This window comes from Acanthochromis polyacanthus, chromosome 12 (assembly GCF_021347895.1).
Source record: "Acanthochromis polyacanthus isolate Apoly-LR-REF ecotype Palm Island chromosome 12, KAUST_Apoly_ChrSc, whole genome shotgun sequence".
NCBI classification, from domain to species: Eukaryota; Metazoa; Chordata; class Actinopteri; family Pomacentridae; genus Acanthochromis; species Acanthochromis polyacanthus.
This window is the reverse complement of record NC_067124.1, coordinates 17,995,596-18,008,011: the sequence shown is the minus strand read 5'-3', so window position 1 is coordinate 18,008,011 and position 12,416 is coordinate 17,995,596. Positions and strand designations below refer to the sequence as shown.

Genomic DNA, 12,416 nt, shown 5'->3' with positions numbered 1-12,416 from the left:
GCTGGTTTCTGTTGTTAATGGGATGATTTAGATGAGGTCAGGTTTAATCTGCAGGAGATGCAGGTTCAATATGAACAAGAAAACATCAGCTTCAGTGTAAACGTCCTGGATGTTTTCTCTTTACAGCCCCACAGACAGACTGAAACACTTCTTTTATTTTATTTCTATTGTGTGACTTTAACATGTTAATTCAGAACTTAACTGTCATGATAAAACATGAAAGATGAACGGAGGTGGCAGTAAACCAGAGACTGGTGGCTTCAGAGCCATAAAATGGTTCAGTTCCTGTCAGACAGTTCTGTCTAAAAGCAGGTGAACAACTTCTAAACTAAGCTGACAGATTTTCATGTGACTGTAGCATGTTCAGCTGCTCACTGTTCATCCTCCTGCTGGTTCTTTCCGCTTCTTTAAACTTTGCCTGCTGTAGGTATCATGTTAACCTGCTACAAAAAATCCTTTATCTGTAAATTCTCTCTGCCACAAATGGAAAATACACATGTTCAGTGCAGATGTTGACACAAAGAAGAGGAAGCTCCCTGGTTTTGCCTGAACTCGGGTTCAGCATCTGTTAGGATCCTCCTTCCTTTGGGGGTTTTCAGTAGGAGACCAGAACTGTGCAGGGATCGTACAGGTAAAAGCCAGAAATTAGAATATTTTCATAAACTTGATTTATTTCCGTAATTTGCGAACAAAGGTATAACTTTTACATTATATGTAATCATTGCACGCAGACTGGATGCACTTCAAATGTTTATTTATTTAATTTTGATGATCATAGGTGGCAACAATGAAAATCCGACATTTCCGTGGGTCAAAAAATTAGAATATTACCTGAGGCCAATACAAAAACAGGATTTGTAGAAATGTTGGCCAACTGAAAGTATGAACGTGAAAAATATGAGCATGTACAGTACTCAATACTTGGTTGGAGCTCCTTTTGCCTCAATGACTGCATTAATGCGGCGTGGCATGGAGTCGATCAGTTTCTGGCACTGCTCAGGTGTTATGAGAGCCCAGGTTGCTTTGATAGTGGCCTTCAGCTCTTCTGCATTTTTGGGTCTGGCATTCTGCATCTTCCTCTTAACAATACCCCACAGATTTTGATGGGCTAAGGTCGGGCGCAGTTGGGCTGGCCAATTGAGTACAGGAAATATCATGGTCCTTAACCAGGCACTGGTAGAGTTTGGCACTGTGTGCAGGCGCCAAGTCCTGTTGGAACATAAAATCCCCACCTCCATAAGCAGGTCAGCAGCAGGTAAGCATGAAGTGCTCTAAAACTTGTGGTAGACGGCTTGCGTTGACCTGGATCTCAGGAAAAGTGGACCGACACCAGCAGATGACATGGCACCCCAACCCATCACTGATGGTGGAAAACTTCACACTAGACTTCAGGCAACGTGGATTCCTGTGCCTCTCCTGGTCCTCCTCCAGACTCTGGGACCTCGATTCCAAAGGCAATTGCCAAATTTTGCTTTCATCAGAAAACATAACTTTGGACCACTCAGCTGCAGTCCAGCTCTTTTTTTCCTTAGCCCAGGTGAGACGCTTTGCGCGCTGTTTCTTGTTCAAAAGAGGCTTGACACGAGGTATGCGGCAGTTGAAACCCATGTCTTTCATGCGTCTCTTGGTGGTGGATTTGAAGCACTGACTCCTGCAGCAGTCCAGTCCTTGTGAATCTCCCCCACATTTTTGAATGGGTTTTTTTTCACAATCTTCACCAGGGCGCGGTGATCCTGTCGCTTGTACACTTTTTTCCTACCACAGTTTTTCCTACCTTTGCCTCTCCATTAATGTGTTTGGACACAGAGCTTTGAGAACAGCCAACCTTTTTCAGCAATAACCTTTTGAGTCTTGCCCTCCTTGTGCAATGTGTCAATTGGTTGCCTTTTGGACAGCTGTCAAATCTGAAGTCTCCCCATGTTTTGTGTAAGCTTCAGAACTGGACTGAGAGACCATTTAAAGCCCTTTGCAGGTGTTTTGAGTTAATCAGCTGGTTTAGTGGGTGGCACCAGGTGTCTTCAAACTGGACCCATTTCACAATATTCCTAATTTTCTGACCCACGAATGTCGGATTTTCATTTGTTGCCACCTATGGATCATCAAAATTAAATTAAATAAACATTTGAAGTCATCAGTCTGCGTGCAATGATTACATATAACTGCTAAAAGTTATACCTTGTTCGCAATTACGGAAATAAATCAAGTTTATGAAATATTTCTAATTTTTCTGGCTTTTTACCTGTATATCTCATCTGGCCTGGGATCAGCTCAGGATCAACCCTACAAGAAGAGGAACATCTGGAATGAGCTGCTGAGCTGCTGCTACTGAATGAGGCTGGATAAGAAGAAGATGGATGAGAAAAACTTCTGTCGCTGAGGTCACATGAGATCTGCCATCTTGTCTGCTCCGAGATAAGTAAACTTTTCGTGACATCTCAGTGAAACACTGCAAATACTGAGCAGCTTATAAGTTTTCATTTGTGAGCTGGCAGCTGCAGCTGCAGTTGGTGTGAATGGTCTGACTGAAACCTGTTGTCTTCAAACAGTCCCCATGGAGTTAAAGACAGTTCACTCAGAACAGTCATGACATAATAATTCTGGTGGAATGTTACAGCAGACAGACTAGAACTGTCATCAAAACGATAATTCACTGGAAGAACAAAACAGAAGCTGCAGACCAAACCTCCTCAGAACCTCTCAGTGCTGGTTTCTGCTCAAAGGTTGTAGAGACGTTAAAAAAGCAACTGACAGATGAAAGGAGAGGAAGATCTTATACCTGAACCCTACGTCCAGTGAGCTCTGACAGCTGTGGAAATGTTTTATAAAGGATCAGCAGGCTTCTCATTGGCTGTGGGTCCAGCAGAGCATTTGAACAGAGTTAACAGTGATGTTAGCTGCTGTGATGGAACAGTGTTAGAACCAGAAATGATCTCATCATGAGGAGAACCCAGCGCTTTGTTCTTTGGAGGCTGGAGGTTAAACTTCTTAGAACTTGTTCTCAGCTGCTCGTGACATGGAAGGTAAAACAGCTGCCAGACTGGTAATTACAGAGTATGCATCGTTTTACCGAGTCACAACTCTTGCTTCTGCACATCTGGAACTACATCTGAGGAGGTACAACTCCAACAGCATCATTCTGACCAAGTTCCCTTCAGCTGAGAACCCAATAAGGACAAAGTAATCAAAGAATCTGGAACCTGACAACGAGGAGTCAGAATTTAACTGAAATCACATCCAGTCAGAGTCCAGCTGGTGATATTCATGTTTTTAAAGATGTGAAACAGTTCAAACACTGTGAAAACTCCTTCAGTGATGAAGGTCTGCAGCTGTTTGATTGATCACTGCTTTATTGATAATCATGGTATTGATCACTGTGAGATATTGCATTATCAGGACCAGAGCACTGATGCCACAGCTTTCTGTAGGTGCTGCTTCCTTGCCCAGCAGCGCCCCCCTGTGTCCAACCAGGTGAAGTGTTTAAGTATTTACAGTCTCAGCAGGTTTTGGTTCAGATCTTCCACACGACTTCTTTGATTTCAGAAACAATAAACCAACGTTTGATTAACTTTAAACACAAATTATATTAGGTGTTTCCTCAGAGTTCTGGAATACAGAAACCAGGACTGAACTGTAAAAATAAAAGACAAGTCTGCCACAGAAATACCAACTATTATATTGACTAGTAGATAATACAGTACATACAGGCGCAGTAGGTAGTTTCACACATCTTCAACCAGAACAGGCTTAAACTGATTGAAATAAATACGAGTTCAAGGTCCATCAGTTAAACTGCAGCAGAAGACTTCATCTGTCAGAGACGAAATGGAAACAAGCTCGGTGCAAATTGTGCATCTGTAAACAATCAAACAGGTCCGATAACTTTTGTCATGTCTTCATCAGAAAGAAGGGTTCAGAGGAAACTTCAGAAAACGTTCAGCGGTGAAGCTGAGGAGAGCTGCCGCCGACCAACTTCCTCTGATTCACAACAGAAACTCAGTAATTTCCACAGTCACTGTCAGAAGATCAACAATGGTGGTAAACACATCAGCTCCTCTAACTGGTGACTGAATGGTGTGATGTTACAGCCTTGTTGTCCATGTGGGCAGCCAACGTTCAGGTGGCACAGCAGGTTCCCACTAACTGCTGGTTAAACAGATGCTATTTATTATTAGCAGTAACGGGTGAAAGTAAGTTATTAGACTGAAATCTGTCTCCGGTGACACTAACACAGTGAACAGTGTTTTCCTCCATTAGGGTTGACTCTAACTCTCCTCTTCAAACTGAGAAAACTTTAATTTAGACATAACAGACTTTAATGCTCTAAACCCCAAAAATCACCAAAATGACCCATTTATCAACCAGAAAAACATAAAAAATCAGCAGACCTTTCCAACAGTCCTTGAACTATTCATTTGTGACATGTGGTTCCATCAAGAAAATCACACATATATCGAATATATATTGTATACCAAAGTTACTTAATTCTACATTCATAAAAACATTTTCCAAAAAAACAGTTTGCAGCAGATGTGAGGAGTTCAGTATCTACAGTATGTAGAGTCAATATTAGTTCCGGTTTTGGTTCCAGGATTTTACATTTTTGTAAAATAAAAAATAGATTTCCATCGTTCTAACTGTGTCCTACTGACAGAAGACATCTGAGTTCTCTCTCCTTCTTCACATTGTTCTGTTTCCATGGAGCTGCAGGACTTTAGATTGCAGTGAAAAATGAGCTGGGAGCAGAAAACAGTAGAAACTGAGTTCAGAGGGTTGAACATTTGTTGTGAATCTACAGAATATATTTTCAAGTGTCATATAAGTCGCTCTGTGTTTATTCTGAGTGGAAAGAAAAAACTTGTTTGCAAAATGCTTGAGGCAGAAAAGAACTACAACTCCCAGGATGCATTTCTGCAAAGCCATTTCAGATTGTGTCATGTGACCTGATTTCAGAAACCTTTTAAACAACCTGCAGCTGAAATCATTCTCAAGAGTCATTTCTGATCGCCTGCATCTCCATGGCAACAGAAACAGAGGATCATGGGTAGTGTCATGCTTAGAATCAGTGTAGTCAATCAAACCTAATTTATTCCATTAAATGATACTAAATTTCAATAAATTAGACGATGAAACTTCTAAACCTGAAGAGTCGATCCAACACCTCCCACTGATTGATTTGCTGATTATCATATTGATTGATTTATTATTTGATTATTAAAACTGACTGGGCTTTTTTCAGAATAAATCCTGTATAAATGTTTCATAGTTTCAGCAAATGCTTCAATGAAAAGGATCAGAATCTTTATTTAAATCAAGCTGTCTCTTACTGTGTTAATTTAATCACTTTTCACTTATTTCCATGATCAACAAGTGTTGCTCACTGTCAGAAAATAAATAACCTGAATGCAAAGTTTTAACTTTCCCTGTAGCTTTCAGCCACATTTCATGGCCTTCATCCACCAGACTTTAAACCGCTTCAGTTTAGGTGTTCACACTTCACACATGCTTTTATTTTTAAATGTGACTATTTGGGTTTATTGTTTATTATTTTAAAGCCAAAGTTTATCAAAAACGCTGACTGGATGTCAAGTCTCTCTGAAGTGTGAATGTGAGTATTTTTCGTTTCTGTGTTTTTTTTGTACCGTTGACCTTTATGCTTAGAAATTTAAAGTCAGCTAGGTTTGAATCTCTTGAGCAGTTTGAAATCTGTTTCTTAAGATGGACTGTAAATTTAAATCTGGTGTTTTAAAAACTGATTCTTGAACCCCCTGTCTCTGTGTAATAATCCTATCGGTGCAGTCCTCAGCATGGTCTTTGTATGGAATTCATTGGTCGAGAAGCTTCAACCCAGTAACGTCTCTGCAAGCTACCAATCCCTCTTCAACCTTCTGTCATCAATCGCCATTTGACTCGATGACCTTCTCGGCCAGGATCTCCTGGAAGGTGGAAAGCTGCTTCATTTGCTCTGTCTGCATTGAGTGTCTTCTCATCAGCTTCTTCTTCATTTTGAAGTCGGGCCCCCGTTTGGGTGAGTGGGGCCACCGGGACCAGGATCTTGTGTCCAGAGTGGATCGGCAGAAGTGGGCTTGCCGTTGGCCCGGATGTCAGGGATGGGTCTCTGTGGGTTGATGTTCAGTGGCGGCAGGAAAGCCTGGCCTGGTGTGGGAGATGTGGTCCAGCAGCAGGGTCCCGGAGCCCCGGCGCTCCAGGAGGCCTGGGGGGGCGCCGACGCATCATGATGGGGGACACTGAGTTGGGAATGTTCTCCAGAGACTCCCGCGATGAACTGCGTGACCAGGGACAGGGGAGAGGGCGTTGTACCTCCTACGCTCCACGGACACCCGACCGGAGTCTGGAGATCCGGGGATGGACTCAGGGGCAGAGGTGGGTGTCTGACTCGTAGTGCTCCATCCGGGTCAGTTTGGGGTGAGCCAGGGTCCGGGCTCCAACTGCCCCAGATCCTCCGGCGTTCTCCTGTGACTCTGGAGCGGTGTTCCTACGGTACAGGATCTGGTGCTCGGCTGGACTTTGTCGGCCCAGGATGGACCTGACAAAGCGGCACAGTCCTCCGAGCAGGACCGGTCGATGGTTTGGGGGAACAGGGGTCATGGGTCTCGATGCTGTGTCGCCGTGACAGCAGAGGTCTGACCGGTTCCACATGGACAGGCCATTCATCTCAGTGATTGTCCTACTCAGGTCGCCTTCTCCGCCAGGGGCCGCCTTCCACCCTGTCCAGAGGAACGGCACTCAGCACCGAGGGCGCCACCAGTCCCCCAGGGCTCCGATTCAGCCTCTTCAGCATTTACCGAGGTGGCGGTCTCTTCTCACCTGTGGCGAGCTGAAGGTAAAGTAGCGCAGAGGAGAGAAGCTGAAGATGCCTCTCCATCTTTACTCTTGTCCGCAGCGTGATGAGTGCCGATTCCACGTCGGAAGGCGACTACAGGCCGGAGACAGTTTGTCCACTATGCAGCGAGGGCGGCGGGCGTTGAGGTATCCGTTTGGTCTTCTGGTGCCAGATGGAGACGTGTCGGTGGTCTGATGACCTCCTTGCCTTTGGCTTGCAGCATCCAGCAGAACTGCAGTGTGTCACGTTCCCCTGTTGCATGGCATGGACAGTGCAGAGGAAAGAATAATCCTTGAGGCTGGATCTGCTCCGTTCTCCCCACGCAGCAGTGAACCACCTCCTTCCCCGCTGCTCAGCACAGGCATGCATGAGTGCCGTGCGACCGCTCTTGTCGGGGATGTTTGGATCGGCGCCTTTCTCCAGCGGTACTTCGCACCATCCTTTTGCCGGGTCTGCTGGTCATCGTAGCTGCCAGGCAGGCGGCGAGATCGGCGTCTCGCCACGCTCATTTCCCTCGTGATGTAGGCACCGCCCTCCAGCAACAGACGGGTCAGTCGCAGCTCCCTGGAAGACGGCTTTGAGGAGGCGTTCCCTCGGTCTGCAGTGGGCCTCCATCTCCCATGATCCTCCTGCCTCACCTCAGACCTGCTGCCTGCTGGAAGCTCGCTCAGCGCTGACAGGCCATCGTCCACCATAAGTCACATGACCTGCAGGAGAAACACATCCAGGTGAGTCCACCTGAACACCAACACACTGGCAAAAGAGAAATGCTGGCGCATGATTGCTGAGATGAACCACAGGACTGACTTCACTTTCCTGTTGTTTCTGTACTGTAAATATCAGAAAAAGCAACAGATCAGAGTAAAAACCTTTACATCCTGTAATAACACTGTAGCAATAAAAACTGCAAAACAGTAATATTCCAAGAAAAAAATACTGCAAATAAAACACCATCTTATTAAAAGGCAGAAAGCTTTTTATAAGTAGAATAAATTTTTAGCATGAAATTTACATGAGAAACAGATATTTTTTGACCTTTTAATGTTTGATGAAGAATATTCACATATGTAAAACAAAGAAATGACTGACGATATCTTTTTAAAATTACAAATCTGATTGATATAATGATAATAATACACTGACCCTGTCAAAAGTTTGGACACAACCTTACTCATTTATTCGATTTTTCCTTATTTTCATGACTATTTTGTAGATTCCTTACTGAACGCATCAAAACTATGAATGAACACATAGTGGAATTATGGTAGTCAACAAAAAAGTGTGAAATAGGCAAAACATGTTTATATTTTCTTCAAAATAGCCACCCTTTTTGCTTTGATTACTGCTTTGCACACTCCTTGGCATGGCTTTCCATGAGCTTCATGAGGTAGCCACCTGGAATGGTTTTCCAACAATCTTGAAGCGAGTTACCAGATACTGAGCACTTGTTGGCCCTTTGCCTTACATCGGTGGCTGCCATCTTATCCCAAACCATCTGGATTGGGGTTTAGGTCAGGTGACTGAGGAGGCCAGGTCATCTTGACACAGCCACTCCAGGTTGGTGTCATTGTCCTGTTTTGTCCAAACAAAACCACAACGAATGATCTCAGACCCAAGACCTCACACGGCTGCCATGAACTGTCTGGAGGAACTGATCTAAGGAGTATAAACTCTGTGATTCCAGACTTAATGGACCCCTTTCAGTTTGCCTACCATTCAAACAGATCAGTGGATGACATGATGTCTCTTCACTCCATCCATCAACACTTGGACACCTACAACAACGCTCAGCTACTGTTACTGGATTACAGCTCCACCTTCAATACCATCAGGCTGATGAAGCTGACTGCTAAGCTGGCAGACCTGAGAGTACCAACACCTACCTGTAACTGGACCCTGGACTCCTTCTCAGACACACGTGGTGAGAATGTTATCGAGGGTTTCTGCTGAAGTTACAGTGGGCTGCTGCCTCAGCCCCAAACTCTTCTCATTGTATACATGACTGCTCCTCCACCCAGGACAATAATATCATCATAAAGTATGAGGATGATACGACCATTCACAGTCTCATCAGAGGGGGGATCAGTCCTCATACAGGGACCTGGTTCACAAGATTACCATCTATAGAGAGTACATTGGTCTTGTTCTTAACATAGACAAATCCAAAGAACTCATCCTGGACTGCAGGAGGACAGCCTCCCTCTCCATCAAGGGGACTGAGGTGGAGTTTACTGACCGCTACAGGTTCGGTGGCCTTCATATCTCAGAGAGTCTCAGCTGGACTAAAAAGCTCAGTAAATGCTGTATTTCATCAGGCAGCTAAAAAATACATCAGTCATCCACTCTAGCCTACAGAGGACTATCTGAAAGTATCCTCACTAGAAGTATCACAGTGTGGTTTGGAAACGCCTCCCTGGCTGAGAGGAAATCACTGCAATGGGTCATTAAAATTGCAGAGGTTGTCATCGGCAGTGACCTCCACTCCATGGACACTATATACACCCAGACCATCCTCAGGGACAAACACCATCCAGCTCATGCTCTGTTCAGGTGGACTCAGGTTAAAACCTGAGACACTGCAGGTCTGAGAGCATCAGACCTCACAGGGTTCACTTCCACAACAACTTTATTCACCGTCAGACTCATGGCTCAGGACATTAATGGAAGAAGAACCTCATTCCTGAACACATTAACACTTTGGACTATTAACCACTTCACCGACCCCCTCCCCCACCTCCTCACACATAATGTCTTTGTCCTGTGACCAACCAGTGTATTAACCCATGTGTAATATGACTATGGTCATTTTACTCATGTTACCAAGCATCATGTGCAATATTACTCCTGTATACTTTATAACATGTGCAGTAATTATTCAGTGTATCTCTTATATTTTATAGAGTACTTTTTCTAATGTGTACTTATTTTGTTCTTGTAGTGCATATTTGTATAGCTTCTTTTTTGCTGCTGCTTCACCTTTTTAAAAAAAAAATTCACTTTGAGAAATGCACAAAGAATTCCAATGTACCTGTACTGTAATGTAAATGGCAATAAATTTAAGAATATTATTTTTACTGCATTGTTACAAAAGTGTGAATTCTCATCCAAATGGCTTTATTCTACAATTCTTATTTTAAAATTTGACAAGAATAAATCTTCATCTCTCATCAGATCCTATAAAACAGAGGAGCAAGATGTTGTAAGATACATTCAGCACGGTGAAACATCTTTCTACAGCTGATGAGCTGAGGAGAGAGAAAAGGTCTGGAGGGGAAACATGGAGATAGTTCAACATCTGCAGCATGAGGAGATAGAAGTGTCACAAAAGGACCAAAATAACATACACAAGATAAAGCTGCCTGAGGTTCACATGATTGGTAGACAGAATCATCATTTTCAATATATTCAGTGTAAAATCTCACTGAAGTTCATCGGTTTTATCAGCAGACTCTCCATATCTTCCTTTGTTGTGGTTCTCTTCAGTATCAGACTCGATTAATCACTGACATACCTCCTCTCTGTGGTCGAATGTTTCATCTTGTTTACCCCATATTAACTCTACGTTTGCTATTTCATGAACTTTTCATCATGTTTGTTTCTATTCAGAACTCTGTCGGTTTCTTTCTGGATGTTTCTGACTATCAGTCTAGACCTGCTGCTGGATCGTCTGAGGTTCTGGTCATGTAGCTGTCTCTGGATCAATGAGAGAAAACTTCATTCTACAGAGTGTTCAGACCTGCTGTAAATCAAAAAGTGATTTTCTGTCCACAAACTCCTTTCAGAGTTAAAAACTGTTGATTTTTACTAAACAGCTTCCTCTGATATCTCTGACAGTCTGATGTTTTTCACCTGCTCATCTCCTCTAAATGTGAGCTAGATGTTAATAAGCACTGAAATGACACACAGCCCAACAAGCATTGAACAAATGTCCAGTTGCTGTCTCAGGTCTGTTCGTTTACAGTTCTTTCAAGCTGACAGAAACCTGCTCAGGTCAAAGCTGAAACTTTAACATCCTGACTTATTTTAGACTGAATGTTTAGACTGAAACTGCCCACAAAATTATGATCGGGACTGCATGTTCCACTACAATGTAAATACACTGAGGTGTAATTCGCACCCGTCATTAGGCTGCTGAATGGCGACAAACACTCTCAGTGTGAGTGCGAACATATGGCAACACCCGGACTTTAGACCTATTTGTCTTTGTGACGAATCAAGCAGCAGCTCACAGCCAGTGATTTAACCTCAGGGTACCAAACACACCTGGTCGAACCTCCAAATATAAGTATTATGTCCAATGGACACTAAACACTGCATCATCCCACACATGATGAGTGGTGGTGTCATAGGTGTCTTGGTGGCCTCCCTCCCTAGTCTCTTTCTTGTAACTCCTTCAGAGGTGTCATAGGTGTCTTGGTGGCCTCCCTCGCTGGTCTCTTTCTTGTATCTCCTTCAGAAGACTCATAGGTGTCTTGGTGGCCTCCCTCACTGGTCTCTTTTTTTCTCTCATAATCCGTCCATACATCTCCTGATAACATTACTGCAGTATGAATGCAGGGATGTTAGTAGTAAGGCGGTTCTGGTTGGTCAGTTGGGTGATAGCTGATTGATTACCTTAGTTCCCTTTTATCATGAAGCTTGTTTCTGAGTCAGTCACATGTCTAGGTTCACCTCACACATGATGATGAAGGCCATGATGATGATGATGTATGTGACCAGTGGAGGAATGCAGCTCTCTGATTTACCATCTCTACGTCACTCCGCAGCTTTGACGCATCTCTTTCTATATTTACACACCGGCTGCCAACTTAACGGTAGCAGCGGCGTGCGCGCATGCACACTTCGTGCGCGCGTCATACACAAGCTCTCTCTCGCGCGCACACACACACACACGCGCACACACACACACACACACACACACACACACACACACACACACACACACACAGACACACACACACTGGATGGGATAAGCTGTTTCTGCGGCATCATCAAACATCTTCTAATTTTAGAGTCTCCATCACTATAATACACACAAACACACGCGCGCGCGCGCTCGCAGGGCTCCTGTGATGCTGATAAAGATGATAAAGCCGTTGCAGTGATGATGGTGATGGAAACGTTTCTCGTTTCTTACCGCCCAGATGAAGCAGCAGCATCCTCCTCTTCATCAGTCGCCTGTCCCTTACTGTCCGTCACCGACCGTCTGCTCACAGACTGTTTACCGACTGACCGTCGGAGCCGCCGCACCGACACTCCTCTTCCTCCTCCTCCTCCTGCTGCTGCCGTTTCTCCTCCTCCTCCTCTTCCTCCTTAGTCTGAGCCGCACCGAGCAGATCCACGGCCCCACGGAGGGAGCCCCCCCACAGACACCCGCCGTTTAATCCTCACGGTCCCGGTGAATCCAGCAGGACCTGGTTAGTGAGGCAGCAGCTTCAGTTCAGAGCTCCACAGAGAACGTGTCTGATGCAGGGTTCCTTCAGCTGCACAGCGACCAGTTATGGTTCTCATACATCACTGCAGACACTTCTGCTCTTCTAATCTTTGTGAACTCATAGTTCTTCACTGTCTCCAG

The 12,416-nt window shown here is 44.4% G+C and overlaps 1 protein-coding gene across 1 annotated transcript; it reads right to left on the bottom strand.

Moving 5' to 3' along the window:
• Nucleotides 1-5,824: 5,824 nt before the first annotated feature.
• On the bottom strand, nt 5,825-12,416 carry LOC110963823 (ankyrin repeat domain-containing protein 34A). The gene is given in 20 exon segments (XM_022212320.2): nt 5,825-6,030; nt 6,032-6,072; nt 6,074-6,145; nt 6,147-6,218; nt 6,220-6,285; nt 6,287-6,307; nt 6,309-6,374; nt 6,376-6,516; nt 6,519-6,583; nt 6,586-6,654; nt 6,657-6,712; nt 6,714-6,936; nt 6,939-7,167; nt 7,169-7,266; nt 7,269-7,315; nt 7,317-7,359; nt 7,362-7,402; nt 7,404-7,427; nt 7,429-7,548; nt 11,979-12,416. Coding segments are annotated over 19 exon segments (1,548 nt in total). The 5' UTR covers nt 7,464-7,548; nt 11,979-12,416; the 3' UTR covers nt 5,825-5,891.